The sequence below is a fragment of the Elaeis guineensis genome, chromosome 4 (genome assembly GCF_000442705.2).
Source record: "Elaeis guineensis isolate ETL-2024a chromosome 4, EG11, whole genome shotgun sequence".
NCBI lineage: Eukaryota > Viridiplantae > Streptophyta > Magnoliopsida > Arecales > Arecaceae > Elaeis > Elaeis guineensis.
In genome coordinates, this window is record NC_025996.2 from 118,734,262 (window position 1) to 118,749,753 (window position 15,492).

The 15,492-nt window shown below is 36.9% G+C and overlaps 1 protein-coding gene across 1 annotated transcript; it reads right to left on the bottom strand.

Annotated features, from left to right (window-relative positions):
• Nucleotides 1-3,948: 3,948 nt before the first annotated feature.
• On the bottom strand, nt 3,949-12,462 carry LOC105042733 (serine hydroxymethyltransferase, mitochondrial; the record flags this gene model as incomplete). The annotated part of the gene is given in 16 exon segments (XM_010920034.3): nt 3,949-4,147; nt 4,613-4,790; nt 4,899-5,009; nt 5,091-5,202; nt 5,459-5,536; nt 5,877-5,942; nt 7,969-8,073; nt 8,195-8,392; nt 8,511-8,603; nt 9,026-9,118; nt 10,143-10,267; nt 11,252-11,328; nt 11,521-11,642; nt 11,942-12,028; nt 12,197-12,247; nt 12,356-12,462. Coding segments are annotated over 15 exon segments (1,580 nt in total), but the record flags the coding sequence as incomplete, so codon positions are not given.
• Between the last annotated feature and the right edge of the window lie 3,030 nt (nt 12,463-15,492).

Here is a 15,492-nt window from a genome sequence, read left to right on the forward strand (position 1 = left end):
TTATCATTTTGGTGGGCATGATGGTCCAGACACATAAAGGTTTTTTCCCCCTTAATATGTTTATTATTAAGATTAACAATCCAATAGGTAAACTTTTTTTTAATTATAAACAACTATGTTTATCAATGTCTTCTGCATTGAGATATTATATTGATATGCAAATAATCAAAATTGCAGCACATCAAAACAGGTTATGGAATAAAGCTTAATAATGATGTATTTGATAAATATCATATTTATGTATCATGATCTAAATATGCCTAAAAATTTATGCATAGGCTAAAAGCACCGGTTCCTCCAATTATATTTATGGAACAGGAGCAATAGACTATTATTAGTCCTCAATAAGAAATTGCCACCAACAAAAAAATGATTGATGAATTACTTAAATTAGAACTGGATCACTTTTGAGTACAATTCAAAAATTGTTGATGCTCAATCATGTTCTTGAGTAAGAATCTTAAATTGTTTTAGTATTTTGTCAAGGAGGTAAAATTCACATGCAAGGTAAATTTAAAATAGGTCAACATCCTATGGTTGGTGATACAAAGTCTATTATAATCATAGGGCTGCAGCAAAAACTTAGACAACACTTTCTAGTGCAATCAGTGTAGTAAAAGCGACCAACCTCCAATACTATGATAAAATTTTAGCAAACTTTTTTCTAGTGCTTATTTAATTTAAAAAAATAAAGATTATTTGTATCAAACAAAGCTCATAAAGATTTATTTGGCTTTATAAGGTTAAATTAAATATTGTCTCTGAGGATGATACTGGTGCTGCAATCTTCATTATAATTTGAAAATTTAGCTTAGTAATTAATTGGTATTCCATCCATTAATCTTACAAAAGATGCAAGATCCAATAGATTCACCCTTCCATTCATTATCAAAAAGATTTTGAACTACACCTGTGTCTTCTAGATTAGGTTTGGTTCAAAAAATTTTAATATATAATTTCTTTAATCTCAAGGTGACCAGAATTTTTCATGAGGACGAATTTTAATTAGTCAATTTTCATCAAAGTACTGATGCCAGATCTTCTTCAATTCAAACTCTACGAGAAGTTGTTGTTTCAGCTACTAAAAAGAAATTCAATCAAGCTTTTTTGGACAAGTACTCCCATAAAAACATCATCACAAGTAACTCGGTAATATATCTCGATTTGCTTCTTCTTTTTAGCTTATTATTCCTTTGATAATAAAATAAACATAGCTTTATATGATGTGGACAGAGATCTATCCTCAATGCTAGCTGCAAAGAGACATCATGACTTTGATTGTTACCTTATTGGTTCCTTTTTTAACAAATCCTAGCAACCATATAATTCTTTGATACAAGTTTTTATTGTTATTTTTTTCAGTTCAAGCAAATGACATGCAACCGATGAAGAATAAAAATATTGTAGGCTCATTGTATTTTTTATACTTTGTTTTGGTTTCTGCCAAATCCCATTGCACGGCATAGGTTACTTGCTAGTAATACTATAATTCTTGAACATGGTAAGGCAACGATATTGCTGGGCATCACTCTAAAATGCCAAGAAGACATCTTTAGTTAGTTGGCTATCCAAAATAGAAGCTCAATATTTAGTAAAGCAAGGCTAGCCATGGACTCCAACTTTTCTGAGCATGTGCTTGAGAAGAAGAGACTATAAAAATCTATTGCTTTCCTGCTCCCTTCTAAAGAATATAGATTCTAATCATTTCCAAGTTGGGCATTAGATGAACCATACCAACACTACTCTAAGACCTGGGGACAGTTTGGAATAAACATGATTAATGAAAGAACAGAGTACCCATTCCCTCATGGGAGTGGTTCTTCCGAGACAAACTTAAGGTACCCCTCACTCACAGGTTATTCATTATTAGAAATAATAATTTTAGCCGGCCCATCAGACACCCGATCCCAATAGAATCCAAGGTAGGTATGGATTCTATAAAAAATACCCAACATGGATTTAGATCAAATATGGATAATGGCATACCCGCCCCTAAAGCCTATCCGATATAAGTTTGATCTATATTTCCCTTTTAAGATTATAATTATTTTACAATGTTTGCATATACCCATTTGGTCCACGGTAAGTATGAGACGGATATAGATATGAAATTTTAATTAGGGTTCGGTATGGATATTGGCCAATCCAACCTGTATCCGATCCGTTGACATCTCTATTCACCATCTCTTATTCGCCCTTGTATTGTTCTCAAGCTTTTCACCATTTCACCGTCTAACTCAATGTGCATAGCATCTACTACCACCTTCGATGTTTCAGCTAGTTACGTACTACTATAGGCATTTTTGCCTATCACCGTGGACATAGAATATTTTGTTTGACTTTGTTGATGAAATGGCAAGGGCAGATCACTAGTTGGAGGAGATGTATTTTTAGAGGTATAGAGCAAAGAACCAATCTAACATATAAATGAGTCATTGTGTTGCAAAGAAGAAAGATAGTTTATGACATAGTTAAGATAGTGATTTATACAACACTTTTTATATTATTTTTGTTTTGTCAAAAAAGTGACATACCATCCTAACCATTTCTTAAAAAAAAAAAAAAAAAAAAAAAAAAAAAAAGCTGGAGGAATCATACTATTCTAGTATATCTCCAGAATGCTTATCAATAAAAGAGAACTCTTCTGGGGGCCTAGAATATTGTACAATCTCTTACAAACTGCTGAATGTCCTGAAGTAAGGGGTGGATACATAAGGAAATTTAGCTTCCAAATAGAAATCTCGATAGCTCTAATCCCTGCATAGCCCTTCCCTCCCTCCCTCTCTCTCCCCAACATCCACGGCTTCCTCCCCGGTGCCCGCCTGAGTGCAGTCGCTATGTATCTTTATACTTCCATGCGGGTTGCGAAGACCTGACCTAGGACAAGTAGAGCAGATCTATATTTCTTCTTCTTCTTCTTCTTCTTCTTTTCTTTTCTTTTTTTATTTGGATCCAAGACCTATGTTTCATTGACTTGGACCTTGGAAACGGGTCAGATATATCACTGGAGCAGTAAAATGAGGACGTAGCTGGTTAGCTAGCAAGTTCCAGACACAAGCCTTGTTTTCTCACAGTGCACTGACAACATCTCAATGGATGTAAATGTTTATGGGTGCTCCCATCATTTCATCAAAATACTGCAACAATAACATATGCACCAATTACTTCTTTCCTACCCCTTCAATCACCTAGCATGTAAACATTGTTCGTCCACCGTCACAACGTCTAGATGACGAATGAACAGGTCCCCTTTTCCAGGGTCCTGATGGAGGCATCATTTCATGGACCAGGTGCAAGTGAACCAGGACAAATCCCGGAGCATATGGATGGTGGATAGCACGCAATCAGATATTGGTGAAATACAAGGGGTAGCGTGGCATGCCATCCACCGTGGGATTTGACGCGGTCCAATTGTACCCAGTGCATGCAATACGGAGGCGACTTGATGGTGTTCAGACTCAAAATGCAGAATAATTGTACGCCTACGTCCTATAAGCTTGGTTACAACTTGCAAAAGTGGTGGTAGCAATTGAAAACACGACCACACAAGTCTCCCCACTTTCTATGTTCGTAATTTTATGATGTATCCCAGCTTTAGAAACAAGACAAAGAAGATCACAAGCCTATCCGACACCACAATGAGAACTTATACAGCTTTTTTTTTCCTCGTGCAGAGAACGTTTTACAGTTGACACTTGAATTAATAAATCAATCCTCTTTACAATGATATAATTAATGGCAAGATTACTTTAGCACCACACTCCATAATATTTACACATCTAGCGAGAACTTCACAACCAAAAATAAAAGAGAAAAACCTAGATTGAGACAGTGCCCTTGGCTTTCTCATGATAACTTATCAGACCAGACTCGGATACTATTGAATATTCAATAGAATCACAAGTGTAGACTAATAAAAAGAAAACCAGCACGGGAACCACATGCCTATTTGAGCAAGATTGCATGGCAATTCTTCCAGATCAGGGCATCAGGTAATATATAATATACACTTAAACAAGAGTCAATGCCAAGGTCTAACAATCTTATAAAATGGAAGCTGCAGTTTTCATACATCTGATATTTCTTTATAACTACCATCTCATTGACCTCCACACTTGTAACTCCAAGCCTCAGCAGCTGCTGTTTCCTGCACAAAGAGTACAATTACATCTCATGTAAGTCCTATACATATACTGGATTATTTTTTAGATCAAAACTTAAATGTCCATAAAATAAGGCAGGAGTTCTGATGAGAGAGAACAGAACAAAGTAGAAGAAATTGAACTCCTGATACATAACGAACTACATACTTTGACCTTTAGATGCCTGACAAGTTTTCTTGTCTAACAAGCAGGTAAATGAAACAAAAGGCTTTATGGTTCACAATACGATGGTTTCAACATTTGAAGCATATTTCTTTTGAGGAAATAATTGAAGCATATTATATATTCAAGGATGAGAAACATAATCGTGAAGGAGGCAAAGACCAGGGACCACAAATGTTTAGCAAAGTTCCACAAAAACTAATACTGACAAGCAGAAATAACAGATGAGAGGGGAAAAGAAATGGTGTTGCAGTTTGACAGTTAAACTATGATCCCAGTGATTATACCATGTCACTACAAACGGTTTTCCCTAATCCTTATACTTCATTGTCTCTTTCTCAAATCCAATTGTTGGGAACTGCTTTGCATAATCCTCCACCTCATGGCGCAGCTTTGCAATCTCAGACTGGATATTATTACCATCTGTCTGAATGGTGGCTAGGAAGTCCTTCAGCTTTGACCCACCTAATTTGCCAAAAACCATGAGATATGCCCCAGACATCAGTAAATTCTCAAGAAACTAGGAGAATTATCAAAAACATACAGCAAGAGAGAGAGAAAAGATTGATGAACCTTTGGTTTCGGCCTTAATCTTTAGTGCTAATTGAACAGCAGTATCAAAAAAGTCAGCGACTTTCGCAAAGTCCTCTTCAACAAATCCTCTTGATGTAAGGGCTGGTGTTCCTGAACCAGAAAAAAGGAGTTCATCAGAAAATATCGACCTACCTAGCATCACAAGAATATACATAGTGATAAAGCCTGTACCCATCCTGATGCCTCCAGGAACCATGGCAGACACATCACCAGGAACTGTGTTTTTATTGGCTGCAATATGAACCAATTCCATCACCTTTTCAACTCTAGACCCATCAATTCCCTGTAGAAATACTTAAGAAATTAAAATGATTATTTGTTCACAATTAATAGTTATGGCTGGTCCACAGTTAAGCATCAAATAGTGTGAGAAAGTAGTATATTCACCACTAGTGAATCACAGTAAAATGGCCCTTACAAATACAAACAACACGATGTATAATCAGACATATCAGAAGAAGTCCAAAATTCTAAATACAGAATGTGTTTGAATGCTGATAAAATATGCAGTGGAAGAAACAAATATATTTCCTTGTTACCTTGTTCTTCAGATTTACCAACACTAAATGGTTTTCTGTTCCACCAGAGACCAGGTCATATCCTTTCTCAACCAAGCACTGCAAGATCATGTTACTTCCCTAGTTAGATATAGCCTAAAAGGATAGCAAAGTTGGAGTCTTGATATGAAGTCTGATAGTTAAGAAAATGTCATGAACATGAAACAGTGCTTTCTGAATATAAATCAAGGTTCATGTAAACCTTAGTTCTGAACTTAAATTTATGAGTTAAACATTCTAGAATGAATGACAAACAAGCTATGATGAGTCACATGTAGGAAACAGCTTGAAACCAAGGTTAGAAAATAATAATAAAATGGCAGCTATACCTGAGCAAATTTTGAACAGTTACTGAGGACTTGCTCTTGATAGGCTAATAATAATAAAATGGCAGCTATACCTGAGCAAATTTTGAACAGTTACTGAGGACTTGCTCTTGATAGGCTTTGTACTCTGGAGTCATTGCCTGCAGTTGTTTAAGCCCAAAAAAAAAAAAAGGATCAGACATAAAGTTCAAGAAATGTAGAAGTGGATACATAACTTGTTTATTATCTGTCATGTCACCAATAAGAAACTAGCAACACATACTGAGAAGATGTACTCTGCTCATTAAATAACTAACAATGAACTCAATATAACACCATAACATGTTGTAATTTACACTTTCTTGACATCTTCCAGTCCATTCAAAGTCTAAGGCAACAACCAGTGCTTGCTCTTTTGCATGAGACTTAAACTGTGTAACCGGAAACTGCAAACTGGCCCTCAAGTTTCATGCAGAGTCCCTCTCTTTCTAGAAGTTATCTTGACCAAGTATTTGACACACATTCACAGAGGGTGAAATCGAGTTGAGATAGTAAAATGTTCCGAAACTTTAGGATGACACTTTGATGATCCCATAATGATGGGATGAGGATGATTCTTTAGGTTAATGCTTCTTGTTTAGGGTTAACTATAAAGACTCTCAGACATAAGAGCCACCTAAAACAAGTTGAGTCTGATTTCATGAAAAATATATACTATATTCTACTTTTTTCTTGATTTTTCTTTTCTTCTCAGATCTGATGACTCAAACTCTCCAGGAAGGTCTAACTTTTTTTCAGCATTCATGCAAGCACCAGTTTTTGGTTCCTTGCAGGTAATAATAAGCTTCTTGCCTTTGCAGACATAAATAGACTTTCATAAATAAAGCCGTAAAGGTTTGCTCCCCTCATAGCTCTGTTTAGCAGTGTCTTAAAATGTGGTGCATATTGTTGCATATGCACCCACATATGCATATGCAGTAGTCTGACCACACTGTATTGCCCATATAAGGTACAATACACAATCATACTCTATATGGACTAAACCAGCAGTGGACCTAGCATTGCACAGTCACTTATGTGGCCTGATTAATATCATGCAGCTACATATTGGAGCCCACTTAACATTCTAGAGCTACAAACACAGCCCACTCTTACGTGGGCAGTGGGCCTATGTAGGTGAAGCAGATTTAGGTTGATGATTGGGTTTGACATGGTCTTAGATGGGCCTGATACAAGTATTAATATTATCCATCTGCAAAAATTACTGTCAATATTATTGTTTTATTATATATAATATATTTTATATTTTTACATATTTTAAAAAACAGTAACTACATATGCACTATGCGGTCCCTTGACTGCCCGCATACACCAGCCACTTCTTAAAACAATTCTTCAGTGAACCTAGGATTTTTGAGCAAGTCTTATTGTAACATCAGTGCATGCCAGATTTCTGAATCATTTTCTTGACGTACATGCATGAGTTTACATACCTTTCAAGTGAGAGATATCAGAAAAATGAGGTGCAAAAATATTTGACTGAAGACGGTTATCTAAAGAAATCTGGTCAGATCATGCTCCAGTAAATTACAACTGGCAACAGCAGGTAACTATCAGAAGATTGTAATTCAGGCCCACAAGTTTGATGGACGTTAAATGACGTATGGTTCTCACTGGATGTCTGACGAAATGATATCACTCGACAAGTTTTTTTTTAAAAAAAAGTATTTGATGTGAAGCATAATGGTCGACCTAGGTCAAGAGTTAACCTAATTAATCCAAGTCGTACATCTTTGTTTGTAAGAGTGATCACAATGAGGGAAATGCTAAAATGGCTCATTTAGAGACTTGAGGACAAGTTTTAATGCTAATCTTGTGTTTTGATGACTTGCTCGTCATGACAATGTTTTAAAGCAAATACAATTGGACAGCTTTCAGCAAATGCCAATTATTTCTGGAACCATATCATAAAATATAGTGTGACAAAAAAAGACATCAATTTTGACATCAACATGCTGGTTGATTGCCAACAAATGGTAAGACAATAAGGAAACTTTCACGATGAGCTAACCAACTAAAATATAATATTACTGATTCTTCTTGCTCTATTATGGCTTATCTTATCCTTGTACTGCAGAACGTTAAATTAAACTAAATGAAAGAAAAGTCTTCTTGAAGTATGCTAACCTGTTTGAGTGCAACAGCTAAGCCAGTAATTGTATGATTGTGCGGGCCACCCTGAAGTCCAGGGAAGACAGCTGCATTGATTTTATCCTCGAAATCATACAAAACCTAGAAAATACAGTCATAAAAATTATCATGGTTATTCCACCTCTTACTTGAGGAGCATCCATAATAGCTATAGTGAAGAAGAAAAGCTTCTAAAAAGTGTGCGTTATTTAAATTTACCTACCTCTTGCCCTTTTTTGTTTATCTCTTTTAACCCCTTCCTGAAAAAGATCATGGCTCCACGTGGTCCACGGAGTGACTTGTGAGTAGTAGTTGTCACCACATCCGCATACTCAAAAGGAGATGGAATAACATCAGCTGCAACAAGCCCACTGATATGGGCCATATCAGCCAACAGGATAGCTTTCTGCTTATCACATACCTGTTAATTCCACCAATTAAAACCATGAAATTACAGCGACCCACATCAGGAAAAAGACTACATATACTCAAGTCTTATTGACTGGTGAGAGAGGGAGAGAGAGAGGAAAAGAACTTGCCTTTCGGATGCGTTCGTAATCATAGAGGCGTGCATATGCACTAGCTCCAGCAACAATTAGTTTTGGCCTAAAGAGTGCAGCACTTTTCTCCAACTGCAGGAAAAAAAATAATAATAATAACATATATATAATAATATATATATATATATATATATATATATATATATATATATATATATATATGAGCAGATAACTATTGCATCAAATGCAATTTTTAAAAGAAATCCGCATTCTAAGAGGCTTTACAAAATCAAACTTCAGTCCAAGTGAGTGAATATCAGATGTAACCAAACAGAGTAACCATGGATAGAAGCATTTTGAAAGTTGTCTACAAGTAGTAATATGCAAAATGGTTATAATTTCAAGCTGTTAACTAAGATAACTTCATTCAGAAGAAATTTATTTCTGCACTAGGACAAGTCCATGCAATTGATACAGCCAAAATTCAATTCAAAATAAAGAGTTGGGTAAGGAAATAGGAAAATGAGTTAGAAGAAGAGACCTAAAGCAGTCACCTGATCATAGTCAATGTATCCGGTGCTCTCATTCAACCTATATGGCATTGTCTCAAAGAAAATTGATACAGCAGATATCTTCTTGGTATCAGTCTGCAGAAATTTAACAAATAGAGTGAATAGTAGGTTCTAAAATATTTTAAAATAGAACTCAGACTGGCTTAGGTCTTTAATACACAATAAGAAGAAAAATATCCAGCTGTTTAAATAGAATTTCTGGTGCTAACACACCACATAACTAAAACTTTGCAAAAACAGAAGCTTGCAGATATAATTGCACCTATGAATCATATATAGCAAGCAAACCTTACAACATTCATTCAGATGTTCATGAAAAGCAAGGCATAATTAGGTGTTGTTTGGCATACCAAAGCATTGCAACTTGTTGGAATACTTAATCCAGGGGTAATTATTATAGCTCCATGTCATTAACCTAGAGATTGGTGATAGTTTGCATAATAGGTTCACTTTTCAAAAGCATCCAAACACTCAAGTGTACATCATACATTTCATTCAAACTGTAGTTGACATGTCAGGGAAAAGCTATCTAGATCCTCAACACATTCTTCCCAGTTTTTGTGTTATTCAGGAATACCTGTATAATTTCCTTGGGTTATGCCACACACTCTTTATAACAGGATTTCAGTGATGATATTTTCCGCATTCATATGTACATGCAGGTTCAACAAACACATTCTTGCCAAGAAAATACATTTCTGCATAAATGCCCATAATCACACTCAAACAATGATGCATTACTTCTGGTTTAGATACTCTTATTATAACAAGAACTCATGCCCATACAAGGATTGATGATGTGGCATTCTTTCTCCTGCAACATGATCATCACAAATAGATTGATCGAAGGGTAATCATGCTAGGACATTTTATATCTTATCCTCTTTTTGCTAATCGACATGACCCAATAAACATGTCACAAACATCATGCTATAAAACAAAATTTTTTATCAACTACCAGAACATCCACCAGACTGTGAACACATGCAATATGATGTGAGAAATTAGAATGAATATACTGTTCAGTAATGACCAAGCAAGGGGAAGTGGTACCAATAATAGTAGCTGAAAGAAGATTTTGCAAGAGAATTCTATTAACCTGGTAGCCATGTGAAAGATGTCCACCATGAGGAAGATCCAGTGCCATTATTCTCTCATGTGGCTTCAAAAGTGCAGTATATACTTGAAAGTTAGCAGGAGACCCAGAGAGGGACTGCACATTTACTGCAACAAGCAAGGGAACAACATGATGTGCAGACTGAATAAAAGCCAATAGCAGAATCAAGATTTTTCTTTCTTCTTGTTCCTTACAAAAAGCTTTCAAAAAGACAATATTAGAAGGTAACCTAACATCTCTCCATTGGAAGCAGGGTAGCAAAAGGATACAAGGACAGATTACAGAAGTAATATGAACTGGGCAGTGCTCTAGTGGTCACACCAATTCTTCCTTGGGGAGTTTTTGAGCCTTGAATGTGCATCACCAAACATCTTGACCAAATTAATCACTTTAAATGGTCTTCCCTCCCCTTCACTCTTTCTCTCAAAAAAAGGAAAATGAAGAAAAAGGAAAAAAGGAACATATTACAAAATTTGTTGTAAAAGCAAAGTTGTTTCACATCCATAGTTCAGTGGCAAAACAATAATTGGATATGTCTTTGTATTGTATGGTTCCTGATATACAAGCAATTGACTTAATTTCTACATTGCTAAACAATAAAACTATGACAAAATCTAAAATAAGAATAAATTCTGTATCATGATATTCTCATCAGTTTTTAACCGTTGGATAGATTTTCATTAGGCAAAGAGGATGAAGCTTAGAAGAGATATACTGTTTCTAACTTACTCTGGTTTTCATCCAAGAGATAAAATAACAGCACATAACTGCAAGCTAAGAGACCTTCAGCTTATGGACAAGACGCAATCATACATGAGAGAGGGGCAGATTACACGTATGCATGAAATTGCAACTTCATATAGTACAGTAGGTATCAAGATTCCAAAAGTACATAGAAAAATTAAAGTTAGGAGCTGGAACTAATCAGTGGTCATTGCATGCAGCAGTCTGGAATCCAGCCTCAATCTTTGGCAATGGCCATAAAAGTGACTGCCGTTTGAAAATATGGATAGTTGCAAGTAGCAATAGTGCAAGGTATGAAATATTAAATTTGTTGAGCAAAATTAGGAATAGATTAACATGAATGTTACCTCCCCATTTTGCTGGGTCCAAACGGAAAACTTCCAGGGCACGTTTCTGACACAGTGATTCTGCCATGTCGATGTATCTGGAATGATGCGATCAAAGTAATTTGTATCAGAGAGTGTTAAAAATAATCAAAAAGCAGACCAGGCTTTTATTTATTGCTTTTCCTCTTTCTTTTTTTTTGTTTTTTTGATACATATTCTTATGAAATGATAGAAAGATGAGAGAGCATTTTAATACAGAGTGCTGAAAGGAAAACAGAACCAAATCTTACTCGTTTCCACCATAGTATCTTGCTCCAGGATACCCCTCACTGTATTTGTTAGTCATGACAGATCCTACTGCTTGCATCACCGATATCGATGTAAAATTCTCTGAAGGGATGAGCTCAAGCCCCTTTTGACAACATTAAAATTTTAAAATCACCAGTAAATGGCTACAAGTCCAGACTAATAATGCGCAAATCAAGTTCTCGCAAAAAACACAAACTACAACTGCTATAATTTGCTTTTCTTTTTTCTTTCTTTCAATTTTGAAGAACAGAAAAGCACAAAAATAACTCTTTAATCAAAGCATAAACATAACTCTTTAATTTTCTACTGCAAGTGCATCTAATTGCACAAGAAAATGACACCAAGAAAAGGGGAAGGACGAAAGCAAGCAGCGCGCGCGCGCGATAGAGAGAGAGAGAATACCTTCCACTGCCTGGCTTTCTCGAGCTCGATGATATTGAAAATCTCCGGATCGACAGACTCCAGCGGAGCATTCAGCTGCTTTGGCCACTGCAGATCCCAAAAAAAACATTAAAAAAACACGTAGGAATCAAATAACGGGTCGGAAAGGGAATTGAATGAATTCTAACAAGAAAGATCCAAACCAAACACGAGATCCCTCCCCCTAAAACTCTCCAAACACCAATGAATCTGACTCCTAGATGCATAGATTCCTACCGTGACGCGGGATTTCTCCTTGTCGTAGATGGCCTCGTCCGGCAGCGACGACTGATTTCAAAAAGAGAAGCGAGTCAATATCACAGATAGAAAGAGAGAGCTCCCAAACCGTTTGACGAAAGAACAGATCGAGAAATGGGATCGGAAAGGAGCTCCGACCATGTAATACAGGGAGCTCCGAGCGAGAGAAGGCTGCCTCCTTACGGCGGAGGAAGACAGCCGCCGGAGCGCCATCGCCATTGCCATCTTCTTCTTCTCCTCCTCCTCTTTTCTCCGCGAGAGATGGGGTTGGGTGGCTTCTCCTCTTGGCTCGCTCGAATGAGTCGGGCCTCGTTTTCGAGGAAAGACAAGCGGGGGCTTGGTGGGGTGGAAGTTCGAGGCGAACCCAAACCAAATATTATAATAATGTAAATAGTAATTAATTAATTAATTAATTAATTAATTGAAGGAATAAAATTTAAAAATAGGTGGAGATAGCCAGAAGGGCAGAGGAAAGTTAGGAATTAATTCATTAATTATTTGAGTAAATGAGGTTAGAAAGAGAGATTGGAGGGAGACAGTCTCTGTGGTCGGGAGCAGGATAGGGTGCGAGTGGAGCGGCTGCGATGTGGATGACACACCACAACCCAATGCCTCAGTCCCCACCTCAAATTTCCCAAGCTGATATGGTTTTATTTTTTTATCTATCTCAGTGATGATATTATTAAATCACGGTTCATGGGCACGACACTTGCAACTGGGATCACACGTGGCAACACTTGCAGTTGTTTTAGCAGTAGTTACCAAGTACGCATCGCTAACTACTACTAGGTTTGGTGGCATCGCATGGTGCTCTGTCACCCGTTTCTTCTCATGTTGCCGCGGGGGGAAGATACGAGCTATTCGGTCCGTCCGATAGACGACAACATGCCTTCCACTGCTTGATGTACCATAGCAGAGTCTTGCATCGTCCGAACAGCATCACCATTCATTGCCAGATCGTAGCCATCAGGATGTGTTATGGATGAAGGATTCATTGAATGGGCGAACATGATTGAGTCCACGTCGCTAACTATCAGGTTGGTGGGCATCGCATGTGCTGTGCTGCCTCTGTTTCCGGTTCGGGTTCGTATCTTTATCGCAGAAGAATGATTCACCCTCTTTGGCGACTTCAACCGCCATGTCGAGCTACGATTGCTTTGAGATATGTGTAGACGGATGGATGAAAAAATTGTATGACTTTGAGATTTGTGGTAGGCGTGATCCAATGATTGTTGCTGTGAAGGAAGATTAATCATTTTATTGTGCCAAAGGTACAACCCGAACCCACCCGTTTCCATTCTCATGTTGCTGGCAAGGGAAGATATAAGCTAATCGATCCATCTGATTAATGCCATTCATTGGGCATCATCATTTTTATGTGGATGGTTTCTGTAGCCCTAACCATTTGGGTACGCATTTAATGGGGATTGCATCAAGCCCTCCACTGCCCAATATTATGGGTGAAGGATTCTTTGAATCAATGATCCTGATTGAATTACTTAGTGATTTCATATATTTTATTTTTTTTTTATTTTTTTTTTTTGGGCCTACCTTATTTTTTAAAAAAAAATTTCAAACTCTTGATTCCCTATTTCAAAAAAATAAAAAATTTAGGGAAAAAATAATGTTCTATGATATTTGCTCAAAAGAAGGTTATCTTTAGATGACAATCAATCATGAAAAGTCCTTGTACTCTATAATTCTCCCAATCATATTCTCAACTTATTATTTAGGTAACTTGTTATCATATTAATTACATATTCTAGATGTCATTACTTTCCACATAAAGGTAAAAAATGCCTACATGAGCAAGTACATCTAGCATCCCTTATATTTTGCTTTACCTCCCCTTGCCTCCGCTAGCAACCATACCCCTCACGCTCTTTCTTTCAAAATAATAAGAACCTCCCACAACCCTACTTGAGGTGCAAAAAAAAAGAAGGAACCAGTACATATACATCAATGATTGAGCAACAAAGAGAGAAGAAAATATCTTTGTGATGGTGCTTTGGTAGCTACCCTACTCTACTGTCAAGAGACGACCTCCTCTCACATGGTGCTCCCTTTATTACATGGTCGGTATCCTTTCCAAGATCTCATTCTCATTTCCTTTTCCAACTATCCATGTTTGGGGAGAATAAAAGTCTCTTTTTCACAGATAAGAAAAAAGATTCTTTTGGAGCTTCTTCTATGCGCACACTTGCTCTTGATCTTCTTCTTAAGAAAATATTTTTTTCAAAATAAAAATAATAATAATATCATTGAGTTCATCGGTTTTATTAGTAATGACAAAAGATTGGATCAAAATCCTATGTTTTCTACATGTTATATGTGTGAGCTTGATAGAAAAAAGAAACAAAGGAAGGAGGAACGAGAGAGTGAAATGGATGTTAGCTTTAGGAAGAGAGTCTGACTTGGACTATTTTGCAAAGCTATGCAGGAAAGGGCTAGGCCATCCTATGGCCACCAAGCTGGTCCATTTTTGTGCATGGCCTAAGCAATTATTTGGGCTAGGCCTAAGCCTAGATCTAAATCCTAATTTAATTTTGGGCCAAGTTCAAGTTTAACATTGGTCTGATCTAATTTGATAAATCTTACTTGATCATATATGTATTAATCTCAACTCAAGATCCTTAACGGTATAAGATTTACACCATAGAATACTGTATATCTCTTGATGATTGCCATCAGGAGATGGACAGCTATCAATAACGATGTGCCATGTATAGCATGTAAGGTTGTCTTGATAGCCATCCATCTTTTTAAGGTGCCACCGAGTGGTTTATAGTATTTTATGGTGCAAACTGTACATTGTAGAGTATTTGTAGCCTAAACCAATCAACCCACTATCCCATCCCACTAATACATACTCTTGTTTCTTTACTCTCCTCTTTATGGTGGGTGCAATAGCAAGAGGGTTAATCGAAGATGGTGTCTCCCTTCTCCTCTCTCACTCTCTTTCAAAGATATCTTCCCCCTCCTCCTCTCCTTCTATGCCACTTTTGAACCTTAAAGCTTATAACCTAAAACTTAAATTTCTCTCCTCTATCTATATTGGTAATGTCAAAAACCCTAATCTCTTTCTCATCCTCTCCCCCCCCTCTCTTAGTCCTTTATGTCCTCATACATAGCTCTTGATCTCAACACCTTCTTTGCTATCAATCCTTTCATGACCCTTATGCTTCCATAGATTTATCTTACATCCTCTCCTATACTCCAAAAGGACCTTACTACCTCCTTGCCCTCCCACGACTACATCATCCTTGTCTCTTATC